Consider the following 20,446-nt stretch of genomic DNA (forward strand, 5'->3'; position numbering starts at 1 on the left):
TGGGAAAACTCCAAGCTCTGCACTCCATGTCTGACGTCAAAGCGCTCTTCAGATCTCCAACTCCTTTCAGCGTTCTTGACCGCAGCACAGGTCTCTCTCTTGGGCTGGTTCCACTCCCTCAGCAGCTCTCCTCAGCAGGGAACCATGACTCTGGCATCTCCAACATCTTGGGGTCTCCAAGGCAATCCAGGCTTCACCTTCACAGCTTCAAAATGGCCCCTCTGGGCTCCCATGCAGGGACACCCCTGACACACACAAAGCTGCTGGCCTCAGCAGCTTTCCTCGGTTGCGGAGGGAGATCCTATAACCCCTTTCCTCTGTCCTTGACTCTAAAGCCGGAACCTGGTGGCCAAATCTGCCAAGTCCTGATGCTTGCTGAGGCTGGGGCATGGACTCCTTCTTTAACTGCATCTTTACCAGCTTTCTGCTTTCAACATTGCCTAGGCTTGGCTGTCCTGGAACTTGCTCTATAGACCAGGCTGACCTTTGAACTCAGAGATCTGTGTGCTTCTACGTCCTGGGTGCTGGGATTAAAGACATGTACCACCAAGCTTAAAACTAAGGTTTTCTTTAATCCCTTTTTACAAGTTGGAAATTGAGCTAAATAGGGTCTTGCCCTGATGTCACCACTCCCTTTATCCCATTTAATATCAGCTTTTTCTTTAATCTGTTTTTCTTCTTTTTTCTTTTCCTGTTTTTCTTCTTAAACACAGGACTTCGCTCCATTCCATCCCGGCCCCCTTTTGTCCTTGAACTTTGTAGTTATCCTCGCCTAACCTACACTTTTTCATTATAGACCTTCAGAAGGGTAAGCACTACAGACCACGTGACACAGTCAATACTAGGCTGGTTTGAGGTTTCCTCTGCCAACAGAATCAATCCAAAACTCTTCATCGTACCCTCAGGCAGACTTTTCAGACAAGGGCCAAAAGCAGCCACATATTTACACCAAAATATCACAAGAACAGTCTCTAGGACACTTACGACATTTCTTCTCTGAAACCTCCTGATCCCGGCCCCTACATCTCAATTCACCCTCAGCACCACTGTCTTCCCTGTTCCTACCAGGATGACCCATTAAACCCCAGTTAAGGTTTTCAACTGCTTTTCTAATCCCAAAGTCCCCAAATCCACCTTCAACGAACGAAAAGCATAAGGCCTGCCACGGCAAGCCCCCACTCCTGGTACCAACTTCTGTCTTAGTTATGGTTTTTATTGCTGTGAAGAGACACCATGACCAAGGCAACTCTTATAAAAGAAGACATGTAATTGGGGCTGGCTCACCGTTTCAGAGGTTTGGTCCATTCTTGTCATGGCGGTGCCAACACTAAAGACACTAGATGTTAAATCTGAGGAGAAGATTAAATATCTATCCATTTAAAAACTAACCATGATAACAACCCTGTCTGTAAAATTTTAAAAATTACGTTTGAAGAGTAACATTGTTTCACAGTTTTTCAAAGCTCTTTCCCCATAGGCCTCACGGGAGGGAGGTCGGGAGGGAGGTCACAGCTGTTCTCATTCAGTCTGTTGTGACCTGTTATTTTGGGTGATGAATGAAGAGATCCTGTGAAAGGAATAAGCAAGAGGCTGCCGTGGGGACCTCGGAGGGGCCGGGCCAAGGATGCTGACAGGATCTCTTCTGAAAAGCTGACATACTGAAGGCTCGCTGAAGAGATGGACTTTTCCCCTAGACGACCCTGGAAACAGCATCCCGAGCCCGCCTGAGGAAGGAACACCTAAGCACTTTTTATTATTATTATTACTATTATTATTATTATTATAATGGGGCAGGGACAGGGTAGGTTAACACAGGCCTGTTTCTCTTTCCTGGCTTTGCTACTGCTTGAGGATGCTCAGCCAATCAGATGTCTACCCAGGCCGCTGTCACAATTGCTTTCCTTCCTTTAGAGTTCAGCCTCCCTCAGCCTCAGGCTCCCTCAGACTTACATGACAACATCTCCAATTAGTTCCTGAATTAGGTAGCTTTTGACTACTGTAGAAAAAACGCCTGCAGTTTCTAGTCTGTGGAGGGAGAGGGGGACGGAGAGGGAGTGAGACCTGACCCCAGCTATTTCCTTTTGCTGGGCTCCAGCCCCCAAAGTCTCCTCCCAAACAGCCCCACCAGCTTGGACCATGCTGGTCATGTGATCCTGTGAGAGACATTTCGAATTCAGACCATAACTGCATCCAACAGGCAAGTGTCCCGAACCTTAGCACTGATGGAGATGAGCTAGAATTAGGTCAGCCCCAGAAAGACTCAAGCTTGCTTTCCAGTAAACCCTTCACTGACTGCATTCAGCCCGATGTCCCTGTCAACTCTGCAGAGTGTGGAAATATCCCTCATACTTTCCTTGGCAGTGTCAATCAAAACATCAAGTTGCAAAGGGCTCTGTGTGTGTGTGTGTGTGTGTGTGTGTGTGTGTGTGTGTCTTTCTGTGTGTCTCTGTCTCTCTCTCAAAAAACTCAGACTCATGGAAGAAGCAGAAAGAATTGTCTCTGGAACAAGTGAATTTCTTTCTTTTCTTTCTTTTTCTTTTTCAAGACAGGGTTTCTCTGTGTAGACTTGGCTATCCTGGACTCACTTTGTAGACCAGGCTGGCCTCAAACTCTCAGAGATCTGCCTGCCTCTGCTTCCCCCAGTGCTGGGATTGCAGACACGTGTCACTGCGCCCAGCTTGTGAACTTCTTGTTCATTCCAGCTCATAATAATTCAACTCAATAGTTGTCAAATTGTCAAGCAGAAATCGGTGTTTTTAAATTTCAGTCTTTTCCCCCACAGCCCCTCTCCAGCAACCCGGCAGCGGCTCCGCTGACATACTTTCCTGGGCACTGTGTGTTTTCACGTGCCGCTTTATCTACCGAAAAGGCCACGTGTGTCCCCCTGTGAGGGTCAATGACGGATTAAAGCGACTGCGTTGTTTGTCACTCTTTCAGCCTGAGACATCTTCTTCCTGTTACATTTGCTTGTTTGCGAGCACATTTGTGGTCACACGTGAGCCACAGCGCGCCTGTGGGCCTACAGGCCGGAGGACAATTTTCAGGGGGTCAATTGTCACCTTCCACCATGTTAGACCCAGGGATTGAAGTCAGGGTATTCAGGATTGGCAGCAAGCGTCTTTATCCACTGAGCCATCCCACCAAATCCTTAAAACGGTTTTAAAAGGCTTATAGGGTTGTGAACTAAAGACTCTCCTCCTCCGGAGCAGAGCCTTACTGTCACACGTGCATTTTCTAAAGGTCACTTGCTAGGTTTGTTTGGACTTCGGTGGGTCCCCGGGGTACATTCTCCCCACCGTCCAAGCCTCAAGGATGCTCTCAAGGAGGGTCCCAGGCGCCTGTGGTGTCCCGGCCCTTGGCAACCATAACCCAGGTGCCCACTGGAGCGCCTGGCCGCTCTGGACCTCCCCCCGCCCGCCCCCACCCCCCCACCCCTTTGTGCATTCTGTAGCTGCAGATCGGCTGGTCGCATCGGATGCTACAGGCCTCCACCTCGGGGGCTCGCCAGCTGCCCTCAGTACGCAGAGCGTTGGTAAAGCGGCCGGGGAAGCCAGCAATCCTTGCAAGGCGAAGAGGATACCGGGACTCCTCAGCCCTGCCTGACGTCCTCGAGAGAGACAGGCTAGCAGGAGAACACGCGGCGAAGTCGGTCTTCAGCTAAAAAGTCCTCACCGGTTCACCCTCGCTGACGGAGGAGCGCTCCAGGGAGAGCACTCGCGAAAACGAAAAGCAAGGAAAAAAAAAAAGGCAGAGCACGCACGCTCAGCCGAGCTGAGGCACCGCTGGGATTCGAACCCAGGATCTCCTGTTTACTAGACAGGCGCTTTAACCAACTAAGCCACGGCGCCACCCGCTCAGCCACTGCGAGAAAGCAGTTCCCATTTCTAGGGACCGCGCGAGCTTTGCGCATGCGCGCGTGCTTCCGCGCCGGCAGGGGGACGCGTGCGCGGTACGGCCCCTCGCGCGGGCCCATAGCGGAAGCTCGGAGGAAGCTTGGAGGTTCTGATTGGCTCTGCGGAGTGGGCGGGGCGGGGCGGGGCTAGCTTCCCGAGAGCCGTAGCGGCGCTCTTCGCGCCTGCTTCTGCGGGCCCTGAGAGTTCGAGCGGAGCCCCCGCCGCTCCAGAGGCCCCCCAAGACCCACCCCGTGCGGCCGGGTTGCTTAGTCGTGGGCGTTTCCGTTATGTGCTCAGGACTAGGCCCTCCCGTCCAGGCTTCCCCCGGCCACTCTGGGGTCTCCGTGCCAGCTGGGCCTCCGGCCACAAAGCCGAGCGCCACCGACGCCTTCCCGTGTCCTTCCCCCCCAGCAGGAAGCTCTGGGCTGAGCTGATCTGTGCAACAGTAAATGCAAGGTGCGCAGAAACGCATGGCCTAGGTGTCCGTCGCTGGGGACCGTGCGGGCACGAGCAGTCCCCAGAGCCACGGGGGTGAGCTCGAGGAGGAAAGGGGCCTCGGAGCTGTCTGCGGGGTGCGCCGGAGGGCTGGCTCAGTGGTTAAGACGGCGCAGGTTCGGTTCCCAGCCACACGCGTGGCCGCTCACTACCGTCTGTGCGGGGGCGGAAGGAGACCGCTGCCCGAGAGGACCCCCCAGCACCAGCCCCCAGCTCCTGAACCTGGAAGGGAGAAACCCTAGTCGTGCCTTGCCACCCTCGTCCGCAGAGTGGGCTCCGCGCGTCGCATTCCCTTGACGAACGCGGTCGAGTGAGGCCCGTGCCAGCCCCGGCTGCAAGAATGGATGATCCACACCGGGGGATCCACACCGGGGCATAAAGCTAAAGCGCAAACGGCTTCTGCAACTCCTCCGCACGCTTGTCGTCTTGCAAGGGAATCTACATTTATTTCTAGATTAACAGTAAAAAAAAAAATGTTCGCCTCTGGAGGGTTCTGGGGACGGGGCAGAGAGGCAGCACCACGCTGAGTCCAGTCAGAGCCTGCCCCTGCCTCGGTCTGCTGGGTGCCGTCCGCCGGATGGGAGAAGGCTCGGCGCAGGGCCCTGCAGAACGCCGCAGGCTGGAGGGCGGGCGGCCTGCGCTCGGGATGCTCAGAAATATTCACCCTGAGACGAGGACGAGGAGAGCTGCGACGACGACGATGAAGACGACCGATAGCCGGGCAGGAAGCGATTCTCTCGCCGGCAGTGCACACACCGGTTGGACAGTTTGGTAGAGTACTCCTCTTCGAAGGTCGAGTAAAGCTGTTCGCAAGTTTTGCACTGCCGTGGGGTAGGGTGCAGGAGACAAGAGACCATGTGCGGGTCAGAGGGGGTTGACCTTACCGCCAGTGAGCCTGGACCTGAGCCTAGGCAAGCCCTTCCCTCTCTGGAGTCTCTCACCCCACAGACTGGCCCAGGGCAGGCTGGGAGCGTCGGGCCTTTCCCTCCAAAGCTAGGAGGGGACCCAAGGCCGGCCCTCATGCAGCCCCATGCTTGAGAGGAGGAAGGCGGGCCTGTGTCCATGCCTCTTCCACTGCTCTCTGGACAGAGTGGTCCACGGTGGAACTGGGGCACCCAGGGAGCACCCTTGATCGCGGAGGACCTCTGACGTGCAGAACAGACTTGGAGGGAGGCAGGCGACCAGGTTTTGTTTTTGGTTAGTGGCAGGAGTTAAACCCAGGGCCTTGAACGGGTCAGGCCACTGAGCTACATTCCCCACGTGTGTGTCTGTGTTTGTGCATGCGTGAGAGAGAGAGCATGCACAAAGCATGTGAGCACGTTTTATTTTTAGACAGGGTTTCAACATATATCCCAGGCAGACCCTAACTTGAATCCTCCTGCCCCAGCCTTCTGAGTAGCTAGTGTTATAGGCGTGTGCCACCTGGCTAGCTGACGAGATTTCTGAAATAAACGGGGCATTTGTTTATTATTTTTGTTTGTTTGCTTGTCTTTATAGGGCATCAGGGCCTCTGGAACTGGAGTTAGGAATGGTTATGAACCATCATGTTGGTGCTAGAATCGAATTCAGGTCCTCTGTAGGAGCAATGGTGGCCGTTATCTCTGTTTATTGTTTAGTTGTTGGAGGCAACGCCTCACTATATCTCATAGGCTGACCTCCGACAACTAGTGTTCCCCATGCCTCAGATTCCTGAGTGCTGAGCTGACAGGAGGGCACTGCCTGCCTCAGGTCCAGACAGCGATTTCCCGGTTAACTGATGTGGCGACTGAGTGCCCTCCTCCACCCTGAGCCGAAATTCCCCCCCTCCCCCGGCTGATGCTCACCTGTCTCATTTGCTCCCAAGTGTCAGGCCAGAGCTTGAGGTGAGGGCTCTCAGGCCGTGTCAGAGGCCTCTCAGGGAATCCCAGCACAGAAGCAGGCAGCGCGAATGCACGTACGTACACACATACACACACTCACACACGGAAACCCACCAGGTGTCAAGTCCATGCCCTGACCCTCCTTGTCTCTGTACTTGGCTCCCCATAAGAATTTAGGGCACTCGGAAGCCCAGCAGATCCTGCCTGGAAAAGGCCTGAGGAACCCAGGGGCTGAGGTCTCTCCTGTCCATTTAAAACAAGTCCGACACAGTAGCTTCACCTTTGCTGCAGCTTCTGTTGGACTTCCTACCCACCTTCCTTTGCAGCCTGTTTCTCACCAGCCTGGGGGAGGGGGGAATGACCGTTGCTCTATGGCCAGTCAGCTTCCAGGGTCTATGACCAGCCTGGCCACGAGAACCACGGAAACCAGCTAGTGACATAGACAGGAGTCTCCTCCGGGCTGTCCCCACGTCAGCTGTGGCTCCCAGCCAGAGCTTGGGAGAGCATGGAGGTGGAGTGGCCACGTCTTTGGCCTCTGTGGCCAGCCCTGGCGTAGCTAGCAGTGTGCCAAACCTGCCGCCCAGCTCTTGCATGAACAAGCATGCGTTCCCCAGCCTTTCGCGTGGGAAACGGGAAGGGTTCGGGAAGCGGGGCTTCGGGCAGGGTCTCTACAGCTGCTGCACAGCACGCCCCGAGCCCCTTCAAAGCCACACACTTGCTGCCTTCTCAGTACCACCTACCCTGACTACCCTTCGCAATCTCACAGTGCTAGAGAGACGGCTCAGCGCTTAGGAGCCCTTTCTGCTCTCCCAGAGGACCCACGTCAGGCGTGTCACAACTGCCTGTAACTTAACTCTAGCTCCTGTGGAACCTGTGTTCACATGGCGTGTGTGCCCACACACACACAAACACACATAGATACAAACACAGAGCCAGGGGAGACTGAGGCAGGAGGATCTCTGTAAGTTCATTGTCAGCCTGGTCTACCTTGCTAGTTCCAGGACAGCCAGGGCTGCACAGTGAGATGGTATCTCAAAAAAGAAAATGTTAAGTGAAATAAAATAATCATAGGATAAACAATAAACAAACAAACAAATAAATAAGCTGTGTGCACACTTATAATGCCAGCACTTAGAAGAATAAGGAGAGTCGAGAGTTTCAGGACGGCCTAGGGCATGTAGCAAAAACCTGCCTCAGAAAGCCAAATAAATATAAATAACTACCACAACACACACGCGTTCCCTCCCCCCCAGACGCTACTGCTTACCCCGTATTTTCCTTGTATCTGAACCCTTGCCTCACCTTTTAGGGTTTAAGCACCCACAAGGCTGAGGTTCCATTGTTTGTCTGCGGCTGTGTCCCCAGGGGACCAGTAAATGTCTGTCAGGACACAGGCTGAACTGGTGGAGGGTAAGGAAGGTTACTGGGCTTCATTTCACCAACCTGCTTGACCTTGACGCCCTTGGCCTTTTTCTTCTCATTTACCAAAGGAATTTTGTCAATCTCTTCAATATTCCATAGCCTCAAGTTGCTGTCCTAAAACGAGTTAAACGGCAAGCCAGGAGTCACAAAAACAGACAGACGGAAGACCCCGACATAAGACAGACCACTAGGAAGGCTGTGGGCAGCTCTGCTTCCGGTAGACTATCAGACTCTTCACCCCAGCACACGGAAACCAGCTGTGGTGGTTCTCCCAGGCCTGTAATCCCAGCACGTGGGAAGCAGAGGCAGGGGGATCAGGAGTTCAGGGCTAGCCTGCGGTGGGATAGCATGCTGTGCTCGGCATACATGAGCTGTCAAGCCCCCCCAAAAGACACAGAGATGCAAGAACACGTATTGCTGAGCGGAAGTCAGTCTAAGGAGGCCACAGGCTGTAAACTTTCTCTACCCAGCATTCCAGGAGAGCAAATAGGATAGAGTGCAGATGGACACAAGTTCTGGAAAAAAAGAAAAAACCAAAACAACCCACACCTTCCACCAAGCCTTCTGCAAGGCTCATTAACTGATTAGAACTCAGATGACCTGGAGAGGTTGGAACGTTGCAAGGCCAGTGCCGAGCTATCGCCAGCCATCTCTAGCACCTCTGACATCCTCTAATGTCTCTGTGACCATGGAGTATGTCCTTTGGGATGCACAAACAGACCCGTCACTCCTACCAACCAGTAGCTGAGGCCCCTGGCCGAGACTTGCCCTGTTACCGGGGACTTTGCTCCACTTGCTCGGTTGTTACAGAAGCTTGATGAAACTGTTAGCACTGTGGAGCAGAGAGTTGGCCTAAGCTGGCTCTGTGCTCCTCTGCCATGGCCACTCACGTGTGACTTCAGAATAAACCATCTCTCCTCACCTTTGAGGGGAGAGTTACATTTGTGTGTCGTGCTGTGTGTTGGACATGTTGTGTGTAGTATTATAGTGTGCATTCTGTGTAGTGTGTGTGTCCATGCTATGTGTAAATACGTGTAGTGTGTGTGTGTGCTGTGTGTTGTGTGTGCGTGTGTACATGTGCTGTGAGTAGTATGTGTGTTCTGCGTACTGTGTATTATGTGTGTTCTGTGTGATATGTGATATGTGGGTGCTATATGTTGTGTGTGTGTGTGTGTGTGTGTGTGTGTGTTGATAAAAGACAGTTAAAAAAAAAAAACAGTGGCTGCCAGGGATTGTGGGAAAGAACTGTGGCTGAATAAGCACAGGGATTTTTCAGGCAGTAAAAGTATTCTGAAGTTCTTTGGGCTACTGTAATGACAGAGGCATGGCATGTATTTGACAAAACCTATAGAATGAACAAAAAATAAAGGTGGCATGCTTCTGTGCCCCCAACACTGGGAAGCTGAGGCAGGGGACTTCTGGGTTGCTAGCCAACCTGGCTAAGTTATAAGCAAGACTTGGTGGGGAGTCAGAGACTACACACTGTGAACTCCGGACTTTTGTTTTTTGTTTTAACTAACAGAAATAATTCCAGAAAGAAATGCAGTTTTCCTGTAGCCTTAATCTTTATGCCAGTGAGATCCCCTTTGTTGGGCGTCCATCCTAAGGAACTGTGAGAACTGAGTCCTTGTTGCTTATTGTACCCATTTATTGCGGCAGCAACCGTCTTACTGACTGAGAGTTACATTTCCTAGCTAAGCGGCTGAAACCAAGTGTGTTCTGGAGAGACCAAGGCTGGAATTTGGAGAACAGCGCTATTGACCCCTACACAGAAGCGACAGGTTTTATCAATAGTTACTTTCCACAGTGTATCAAGCAGTTTGTCAAGTCCTGGCAATAGGGCAGGTGTAGGCTACAGGACCCCAGGAGGAGACATGAGATGGTGAGACGTCTCAGAAAACCAAAAACAAGCAGACAAAGCAAAGTCAGGGCTGGAGAGATGGCTCAGTGTTGAAGAGCGCTTGCTACTCTTGCAAAGGACTAGAGCTCGGTTCCCAGCACCCACAACTCCCCTTCCTGCCCCCTGAAGGCACTGCGTGCACACACACTCCAAAGTGGGAGTTTCAAATCCTTTCCGCGTTTCAAATCCTTTCCGGGCTTCCTGTGGACAGTTTAATAAAAATGAAGAAAACATAAAAGCTCGCTTGAAACTACCTGAATTCAAACCAGATTTCCTTTTTGTTGTTCTTTTGTTGTTTTGCTGTTTCTTTTGTCTCTCTGTGCCTCCCTGGCTGTCCTGGGCTCACTTTGTAGACCAGGCTGGCCTCGAACTCACAGAGATCCGCCTGCCCCTGTCTCCTGAATGCTGGGATTACAGGAGTGAGCCACCACACCAGGCAGCAAATACTTCATTGACTAAGCCATCTCTCTAGCCCCTAGATGAACTTTTATTCTAGAAACGGAAGGTGACAGCTCCCTTGAACACATTGTCTGCAATATGGCTATCATCATCTCTGGCCTTTGAAATGATTTTCAAACGTTAGCCTGTTGGAAAGGTGTATTTTTAAGGTGTAGGACAACGACATCCCTAACTTTAAAATGTATTGAGGATGAGGGTAGAAAAAGGGTAATAAAGCTAAGTAAGAGCCGGGCATGTGCGTGTAATCCCAGCACTGAGGGAGGCAGAGGCAGGCAGAGCTCTGTGAGTTCGAGGCCAGCCTGGTCTACAAAGCCAGTCCAGAACAGCCAGGGCTACACAGAGAAACCTTGTCTCAAAAGAAAACAAAACAAAACCTGAGTGTAGCAACACACACCTGTAATCCCAGCACTTGGGAGGCGAAGGCCGGAGCAGCAGGAGCTCTGGGTCATCCTGGGCTAAATTTAAGACCAAACTTAAACTTTGTTTGCTTCAAAAAGCAAAGCAAACAAAATGAAAATAACTACATGGTAAGACACCGCCTCAAACAATCAAACAAGAATACATAATAATAAAAACTACAAAAATGAAGTACCCAGTAAAGTGTTATAATTATATACTCATATTTTATATAACATCCGTGTATTATATGGATGTGTGTTATATAATATACATATATAGTTACAGTGCCTTTATTGGAGTTAGCCTAACACCATCTATTATAATACATAATATGATCCATAATGTAATATATTAGAATATTAACATAGTGTTAACATAGAATATTAACATCACAACATAGTGTTCTATAACGACTATCCTATTGTAATAAACTCATAATATTATGATAATGTAATAAGGACATTATTACATCACAATATTTTCACGTTTTCCTTAAACATCTCTGTTCACCTAGTCCTGTTGTTCATTACTGCGGCTGTTACTCACCTAGCACTAGGTGAGTTTCGTTTAGGTGACAGCATTACCATAACAGAAAAGTAAAAAGTACACAATTACAGAACTCTGACAAGCCAGAACATCTTTCTGGTCTCCTGTTAAAGTAGCGACACCTTCATCACCCGCTAGCATATGGGCTCATTGAGGGGCTTTACTCTGCCGTGGGTGTCTGTGGCAAATACTTGCAATCCCAGCTCTCAGGAAGCTGAAGCGGGGGACCATCAGTCGGAGGCTAGCCTGGGCTACAAAGCAAGCTCCTGTCACAAAGCAAAACCGCTTATTAGGTGGAGTCTCCTCCGTAGCTTCACAGACCTGACCTGGACGGCTCCCACATTCATAACAAAATGCTCTGTTAAAGGTCAGAGGTCAAGGTGACCTCCCACTTCTCCGATGCTCCCACCTGCAGCAGCCTCTGGGGTGAGGGGTTGTGATGGGGGTGGTGGCTATGTGACCCTCGACCTCAAGAGGACACAGCTGTATAGCCGTGAGCTGGTACCTGCCCTCCAAAGCCCGCAGCTCCTGGGTACAAATATTACACTGAGCCTGTGAAGGAACATTTTTTTTGCCTTTTAATTTTTTTTTTTTTTTTAATGTAAGCCACGATTGGTGGTGCAAGCCTTTAACCCCAGCACTCAGGGAGGCAGAAGCAGGCAGATCTCTGTGGGTTCGAGGACAGCCTGGTCTACAAAGCGAGTTCCAGGCCAGCCAGGGCTACACAGAGAAAACCTGTCTTGAAAAAGCAAGCAAGCAACCAAACAAAACAAAACATTTATTTATTGGAGACTAGAGGGTAGGAGCATGCTACAGTATGTGTGTGTGTGTGTGTGTGTGTGTGTGTGTGTGTGTGGCAATCGGAGCACAGGTTTTGGGAGTCAGTTCTTTCTTTCCACACTGTGGGTCCTGGGGATGGAACCCCAGGTAGTCAGGCTTGGTGGAAGGTGCCTTTCCCTAATAAACCATCTCAGTGCCCTCCCCCCCCCCCCCCCCCCGCCTTAGCCTCCGGAATGCTGGGATTACAGGCATGCCACCCCAAGTCCGGACTCCACACTTCCGCCGTCTCAAGCCCTGACAAACGCAACACACCTATCAAGTCTGCCAGAGCTTGGCCGCTTTTACCTTTGAAGCCGAGAGGATCCATTTCTTGTTGTTGCTAATAGCAACGTCCGTCACCCAGTCGTCGTGGCCCTGAACGAGAAATAATTTAACGAACACCTCGGAGAAAGGCTTCACAAAAGCAACAGAAACAAGAAGCCGCCAAGCCCGTGTCGCTCTCCTGTAGCACACGTTAAGGCAGAGTACAAGCCGTGAGGATGGGTCACGGGTGCCTGTTTCGGGGCCCTGTGAATGGTTTTTTTAAATCATACCCGGGGCTCAGCAGGATGGGTGGCGATGTTGCTCTCCGGGCCCAGGTCTTAGCTTGCACCTGCTGTTCGAGAGAGCAACCAGGCTCAACCGGGCTCAACCGGGGAGGGTGTGTGGGCTTCAAGGCCGTCCACAGAGAGGGTGGGCTGCAGACGGCTGAGCCTGAGTTCGATCCCTGGAACTCACGGAGGAGCGGGAGGGGCGAGAGCCACGCCCACAAAGACATCCTCTGACCTGCACTGTGCGCACTGCCCGTGTCTTCACGCGTCCAGTGTACGTGCTGGTGGCAGGAGGCCCCGCGGCTGGGCAAAGGCAGGGACTCTCAGCGGCCCTTGCCCAGCGGCCCTCGCTGGGCCAGTCTCTCGTTGCCATGGCGACCTCAAATCACACGCTCCCCCCACCCAGGGAGCACCCACCGTGGCTCAGCTCCTAAGCCTCCTCCTGTTACCTCCTTTCTCTCCCCTTCGTCACTGTTGGTGGTTAATTTGCCCGTTAACCTTCCCCCACGGAGGGGTCAGTACCCTGGGGCGGGGGAGGGGGGCATCCAGGCCGGACCCATTGCCCTGGCCTCGGTCTCAGGTGCCTGGGCCACCGGGAGAGGCAACCACCCCCGCAGGCCCAGCACTAGGGAGCCTCAAACAGCAAGACCACAGGTTTGGGGCTAACCTGGGCTACGTAGAAAGATCCTAACCACTAGCCCCACCCCCACCCCGGGCCCCATCATGTTGTCAGGCCGTTGTACCTTGAGTGCCAGCTTCTGGTAGCCATCTCCGACATCCCAGATAGCCACGGTCTTGTCAAACCCACCGGAAATGAGTATAGAGTCTGCAATACAAAGGGAAGGGGAGGGCGCGGGAGGCCTCCGTGGGGCGCTCCCTCCCTCCTCCTCACTGTGGTAAGGCCGAGGCAGGCTGGGCTGGCCTCCGTGAGGCACTGCCCCGGCTTAGGCCGAAGACACTGGGACCCCCTCCCGGGGGAAAAATGGGGACACAGCAGCGCCCCACCATCAACCCATCAGCCGGTACGCGTGGTTTCGTGCAAAGCCAGCCCAGCTAGTGTGAACTGTTGGTTTCCAGTGTGGAAGCCGGCCAGTGGCACCGTGTCCCAGGCCTCGGTGAGGCGCAGGGTGACGTGTGCCTTCTCAGGAAAGCAGACCGCAGTGTCTCTGCCCTCGGGCGTCGGACAGCACTTCGACACTCTGGGTTTAACAGTAAAAATACCAACAAACGCGCAGGAGTGTGGAGCTGGAGAAGACACTTTGGTGGCGAAGAGTGCACCGGAGGGCAGAGGACCCGGGCTCAGTTCCCAGCGCCCACGCCTGGCAGCTGAAACGGCCTCTGACACCAGCTCCGGGGGATCCAAATAGGCCCTGTGCACAGCTGCACATACCCACACATGCACAGGCGCTCACACATACACACACACACACACACACACACACACACACACACACACACCGTGTTGGCCAGGCTGGCCCCAGGCTCACAAATGACCCCCCTGCCACACAGGCACACCACCATGCTTTGCTCCTTGTACTAAAATTGGAGCAAGGCGGAAAAGATTAGCCTGGCCCGCTGGCAAGTGAACCAATGAAAATGGTAGAGCAGGCTTCTGGAGCAGGAAGGGTGTTCAGAAAGCCCTTAGCAGCTCTTAAGACACGGCATTGATCATGCGTGTAACGGCTGGGGAACCCCCGCATCTCCTACACACATGATACAAGGCAGACGCAGTTCTCAGCAGAGTGGTGTGTGTGTGTGTGTGTGTGTGTGTGTGTGTGTGTGTCTGTCATTGGCCCTCCTCACCTCCACATCACTTCTCTTGGCCGCAGCACCCTAACTTCCCTCTTGTCCTCAGCACCTCTGGTGCAAACCCTCACCTCTAACTCTGAAGCCTGGAAAGTGAGCCAAGCCTTGCCTGCTCCGTGACTGGCTCAGAGATGCCACGCTGAGCCAATGGGAGCCTTCCCTGGGAGTGGGTGCTAACCTGGTCGGGCAGAGCCTCGCCTTTCCTTGAGGAATGCCAGCGGCTGGGAAACTCGGGAGGCCACCCTTGCCTCCTGGAGGGAAAAGATGTACCCAGGAGACTCCAAAAGCTGTGGCCGCGGCAGGAGGAGGAACACGGGCTTGGGCGTGCGCGGCACAGGGAAAGGGTGTTCTAAGCATCCTTCCTGGATATGTGGCACTCGGGCTTAAAACTTTACAGAACTGCACACACTGGAGAGTGCGTCTTTTAAGGCGGGGGTTCTTATTGGTCTGCACCTGCTGGAGCTCACTAAAATGCAAATGTAAACGCAGCACCCTAACAAAGATTCGAACTCTGTCCCGCCTCGTGTGAGACTGAGAAAATCGTGCTTCAACAAGCAAACGGTTTAAAGAACGCACTTTGGGAGACACCGTTTTAAGGCAACCTGAACAATGTCTTACACTGAGCTGGGGCTCCTGCCCCTAGAAGGACATGTCAGTGGGCTTCCCTCTTGGCTTAGGGCGCAAGGGGGCCAGAGGGGGAACACCCTTCCTGCTAGAGCCATGGGGAGTCACCTCTTTTCTGCACCCAGGGAAGTCCACACAAATTCTCTCCTCCAGCCTACATGCGGTAAGTGAGGGTGAACTGGCTTCTGGGCACACATTTGTGATCCCAACGCTCAGAATGTAACACACAAAGAAAAAGGGAGGGCTGGAGAGGGGAGGGGAGGGGAGGGCTGGGGAGGGGAAGGGAGGGGAGGGGAGCGGTCCCTGTGCTGGCCACTCACTGTCTCTGGAGATGCAGCAGGAACTCACGCAGCCCTGGTGGCCCTTCATCAGAGTCACACAGGCGCCTCGGTTTCGAAACTCCCCCGTGTGGACGTTCCATATCTTTATATTCTTATCCCAGGAGCTGGTACACAGGAAGTGGCCACTGAAGGTGAAGCAGCAGTCTGAGATGGCATTTTTGTGTGCCCTGAAACACAGGTGGGGTACCCACTAGGTCACCGTCCCAGGGAGGCCCCAGGACACACAGGGAGGGCCCTGAGTGGAGAGTGGATGTCACCTCCCGTGTGGGAGGAGATGTCATTCCTCTGCTCACTCTGTGCCATCCATGGGCCTCACTATGTAGTAAGTTCAAGGCCGGCCTGGGACAACACGTTGAGACCAGTGTTTCTCTTTCTTTCTTTCTTTTCTTTTTTCTTTTTTTTTGGAAAAGGAAAGGGAAAAGGAATGTTAACCGAGATTTCTACACCCGGCCAGATATACTTAGAAATGAAGGCTAAAACGAGGCATCGTCAGATGAAAATTCTTTCCCCAGGGTCTCACTGTGTAGCCTGGCTGTCCTGGGACTCACTGTATAGATCAGGCTGGCCTATGAACTCATAGAGATTCTCCTGCTTCTGCCTCCCAAGTGCTGGGATTAAAGGCGAGCACCCACACACCTGGCCAGGTGAAAATTCTGAAGAATTTATTGCTCTCAGGCTTGGGAAGATGGCTCAGTGGTTAAGAGCACCGGCTGCTCTTGCAGAGGACATAGATTCATTTCCCAGCACCCACATGGCAGCTCACACTTGTCTGTAACTCCAGTCCCAGGGCTTCTGACATCCTCACACAGACACACACACATGCAGGCAAAACACCAATGAATGTAAAACAAAAAAATTAATTCTATATATGTTGCAATTATAAAGAATATGTTATTTGTTATATAATTATATATAATACATGTGTGTTATATAAATAACTATATAAGTATATGTTATTATATAGTTATACAATGTATGGTATAATTATATAAACTAAATTATGAGTTATAAAATGATATGATATAAATTATAGAACATATTGTAATATAAATTATATATATATAATTCATATATATATATATATAATTCATCTCAAAAGAGTGGTGGGCCAGAAAGATACTTGTGGACAGAGGCTAGCTCAGCCTGTAAAGCACCTGCTGAAGAGCTTGGTCCCCAAACCCTATGTGGTGGGAGGAGAGAATCAGCTTTTACAGGTTTTCCTCACTGTGGCATGCATGTACCACACAAACACACAACTCTCTCTCTCTCTCTCTCTCTCTCCTCTTCTTCTTCCCTCTCTCCCTCTCTCGTATGCATGCAAGACAGAAAAATAATCATTAAAAAAATGTTTGCTTTCAAGAACGGCTCAAGAGTCCTTTTCATAGCAGACAGGAATAATGAACACGGGGAACTTGGAACAACACGGAGGAAGCCAGACCCGGAAGAAAGACGTCCCTTCCCTTCAAGTCTCAGTTACATACCAGAAGTGAAACAGGGACTCAGACAGATGCTTAAAAATGAAGCAAGGGCCCAGCAACAGACCAAAGCAAAACACGGTCTATCTGTAATTATCAGTGTACGTGTGTGTGTGTGTACATATAATGGAGTACTATGCAGTTAGGAAAAGAAATGAAGTTCTGCCGTGTGCTGCAACAGGCTCCATTCTCGAAGATGTTAAGGGGAAGAAGTCAGTCACTTCGGGACAAGCATGATGTCATCTGTGTAGCTGTCTAAGCCAGGCACGCTCGCAGAGGCAGAACGTGGAGTAAGGGCTCCCAGGGGCCTCAGGAGCGGGAAGTCGTTGCTCAATGGACACGGTCTCCCCTCGGCGTGGTGAAACATCTTGGAAACAGATAGCGAAGGTTGCAAAATGCTGCAAATGTCATTAATCCAGGGAACTGTGCACTAGAGAATGATGGTCAAAGTTTATGCTGCGTGCATTTCACCCTAAACGATGAAAATCTCATCTTGCCCAAACTACTGTCCATTTTCATTTTTATTTTTTTTGCTACATCTACTATTTAGGGTGTGTGTGTGTGTGTGTGTGTGTGTGTATGTGTGTGTGTGTGTGGTGTGTGTGTGTGTGTGTGAAAATTCAATGAGTATGGCTGATCAGAGTTCAGCTTGCAGGAGCCGGTCCTGGGGTTTGAACTCTGGTCGCTGGTCTTGGCAGCAAGCGCTTCCAGTGCTTTCTCCCTGCTGATGTGACAGGGACAGGCAGGTAAGAAGGGAGAGAGGCAGTAGGGAAACTGAAGGTCCGCAAGGCCAGAGACGCTTTCCACTGATCTCCTCTTGCTCCTTTAAGACCTGATGATGTGTTCAGTTTCATATTCCCATAAATTTATACAGTTGTTTTTTTTTCTTAAATAAAAAGAGAAAAGCCACTTGCTCTCATCAAAAATTGCTAAGAATGAATGGAGGTGTTAGCGGTGCATACCTGTGATCCCAGCACTCTGGGAGACAGAGGTGGGCCGATGTTTGTGAGTTTGAGGCCAGCCTGGTCTACCAAGTGTGTCCAGGACAGCCAAGGCTACCCGGAGAAACCCTGTCTCAAAAAAAAAAAAAAAGGCACTAAGAAATTAACCACATCAGCAGCAAATCATGAAATGGAGCATGGAGCATGGTCCCTTGCCTGATCCCAGAGGTCACACCCCAGGACGCCAGGCCCGGGGCCGAGCTCTCAGAGCCTCGCCTCTCCGTCTGCTCACTAAACACTGTATTTCCTGGCACACATTTCAACTGACTCTGAAGTTGCCTCCTACCACCAGAGGGTCGGATCAGGACTTGGCAGCCTCTGTGGCCTGCCTTGTCCCCTCAGTGCCCACAGGGAGGGGCTCTAAGGAGCAGTGGAAGGCAGGGGAGGGGGGAGCACAGCCTCCTACCTCAGTGTCCCCCTAAACGTCACCCCACGTGATACAACACACACTGAGGACCGTCTCTTCCTGTCACCTAGGCTGGACTGCACCTCTGCCAGCCCGGGAAGGAGGAACTGAGCAGGACCGGCAGGGGGACAGGCGTGCATGTCCACACTCTATGACCTTGATACCAGCACCCGCTGTGGGAGGCCAAGGCCACTGGCAAGGGTCACCGGGAATCCGAGAGCTTCCCATTTTAAAGACAAGAGTCTCACTACATAGCCTAGACTGGCCTTGACCTCCCAGCCCTCTGCCTCCACATCTCTCATGCTGACATCATAGGTCTGTGCCACCATGCCTGGCTGAACTTGACTTTTGTTGTTGTGGTTTTGAGTCAGGGATCTCACTGTGTAGCCCTGGCTGTCCCGGAACTCACTCCATAAACCAGGCTGAAGTCTCAAACTCACGGAGATCTGCCTGCCTCTGCCTCTGCTTCCCTCCCTGAGGGGGCTGGGACCACAGGCATTTCCCACCCACCACGGTGCCCAGCTTGAACTCTTTGTTTTTATGCAAGCTTTGGGCGTGTTTGCTGGAAAAGAATTCTCACTGAAACAGGGGCATCGGAGACCCTGCCCCGGCCCAGCCTTGAAGCTGGCTTCTCTCCAGGCTTCTCCAGCCTTCCTGCAGCAGGCTGCCGCTGCCCACACCAGACCCCACCCCCAGCCCACCCCACCCCCAGCCCACCCTGCCTCCCCCCCCCCCCCCCCGTCTTGGAACCCTTCTCACTTGGGGATGGTGAGCAGCGTGGCTTGGGATGTAATGTCCCAGATCTTGATACTCTTGTCTATGGAGACAGAAGCCACCTTCTGGCTGTCAGGGTCGAAGCAGCACGCTGTGATGGATCTTTTGTGATGATCTACGTACGTCCAAGCAAAGTGACAAGTGACCTCGGGAAAGACGGGGGTGGGGACGACTCTACCACCCAGTGATGCCGGCTGACTGGCCGCCTGCAGCCACTTCTATGGGAGAAGATGACCCCGGACAGGTTGTGAGCTGCTTTGTGCAAGAGCCACCAGAGGAGTGCGCAGTGGCTGGAAGGAGCCTCTAAGGCATCAAGGAGGCACTCCTGCAGATGGGATAGAGTGAAGAAGCTGGACAGGCAGCTAGGCCTTGGAACCATGAGGGATGGGGAGAATAGGGAGTGGTCCGTTAATGGGAAGACACTAAAAAATCTAAGACGTACAGGAAATTCACACACATGTTCAGGAAGATCGCCTAGCAGTGCACCATTAATAATACCTCTGGGCTGGGGGTGTGGCTCAGTGGTAGAGCCCCTGCCTAGAATCCCCCAGTGAGGGGCTGGGGTGTGGGTAGAGCACCTGCCTGGCATGTGAAAAGACCTGGATTCCATCCTCTCAACACATGCATACAAAAATAGTAAGTACTTCCTAGAAGGAGATGTAACCAGTACAAGCCATCTTTTACTTTACGTATTGACTTTTTTTTTTTTTTTTTAACAACGAAGAGGCTTTCATTTTGAAATATCTGCAAAGTCATCATATAGGTATGAGGACTAACTTGGAAGAAATCCTGCATGCTTCTCCATCAGTTTCCCTCCACCGTGGCTACATCCTACATCACCGCAGACAGCATAGTGTCACCCAGAAAAGTGCCATGTGCTGACGATGATTTTTATGTTACGATACAGGTACAGGGCTTTAAGATCTCATCTGGCTTGGAAAGATAGGGAGCATCTTGAGCTCCTCATCCTCCTGCCTCCCCCATTCACATGCTGCAATTCCTGGCACGCAGACGCGTGTGGGGCTCATCCCGCTGGGGTCCTGACCCCGGCGGTTTCACCGTAACGCCGGATGAAGGTCCCTACCAATGGGGCAGTGAGGCACTGCGTGGCAAGCCTGGCGACCTCACCTTTGATCTGGACCACGATGGAGATGTTCACCGGATCCATCAGGCAGAACCCACAGTCCACATCCAAGGCCGCCAGGACGTACTTCCCATCAGGAGAGAACTTACAGCACACCACGAAGGTATCAAACCTGACTTTCCACTGGAAGGAGGCGGGGCCCAGAGAGGACAGCGGACCCGCTCAGCAGCCCCTGCCTTTAAGATGTCCCCTCAGACGCCTCCCAACAGACTGTCCCCATATTAAAGGTGGCCAAACCCAGAGCTCGCTTCTGATGGATGGGGCATGGCAGAAGGGACCGTGTGGGGCTGGGTGTGCCGGAGCACGTCTGCAATCCCAGCGCTTGGGGGGTGGGGGGTGGGGGCTGATGCAGGACGGTGGCAAGTTCAAAGCCAGCCTGGGCTGCAAGTGAGATCCTATCACAAAAGAGGCAGGCAGGGAGGAAAGGGCCAGAGAAGAAAAAGGAAGGGAAGGGAAAGGAAGAGAGACACAGAGAGAAAGAGAGCATAACTGTGGCTTGTCCTTCGTTCTTGGATCACAGGCTTCGTGAGCA

General features: G+C 52.1%; 1 protein-coding gene and 1 non-coding gene across 2 annotated transcripts in view; both read right to left on the reverse strand.

Annotated features, from left to right (window-relative positions):
* Positions 1-3,774: 3,774 nt before the first annotated feature.
* Positions 3,775-3,848, reverse strand: Trnat-agu (transfer RNA threonine (anticodon AGU)). The gene has a single exon. It is a non-coding gene; the product is annotated as a tRNA-Thr (tRNA).
* A 906-nt stretch (positions 3,849-4,754) lies between these two features.
* Wdr88 (WD repeat domain 88) overlaps positions 4,755-20,446 on the reverse strand; it is a 30,349-nt gene continuing 14,657 nt past the window's right edge. Inside the window, exons 5-11 of the mRNA XM_021642323.2 lie at positions 19,899-20,037; positions 18,756-18,885; positions 15,094-15,281; positions 13,087-13,169; positions 12,099-12,167; positions 7,691-7,783; positions 4,755-5,209 (exon numbers count right to left, since the gene is read on the reverse strand). Of these exons, the coding sequence (XP_021497998.2) occupies positions 5,039-5,209; positions 7,691-7,783; positions 12,099-12,167; positions 13,087-13,169; positions 15,094-15,281; positions 18,756-18,885; positions 19,899-20,037 (873 nt within the window). The 3' untranslated portion in view covers positions 4,755-5,038. The remainder of the gene's footprint in view (positions 5,210-7,690; positions 7,784-12,098; positions 12,168-13,086; positions 13,170-15,093; positions 15,282-18,755; positions 18,886-19,898; positions 20,038-20,446) is intronic.

This window comes from Meriones unguiculatus, chromosome 14 (genome assembly GCF_030254825.1).
Source record: "Meriones unguiculatus strain TT.TT164.6M chromosome 14, Bangor_MerUng_6.1, whole genome shotgun sequence".
Lineage (NCBI taxonomy): Eukaryota > Metazoa > Chordata > Mammalia > Rodentia > Muridae > Meriones > Meriones unguiculatus.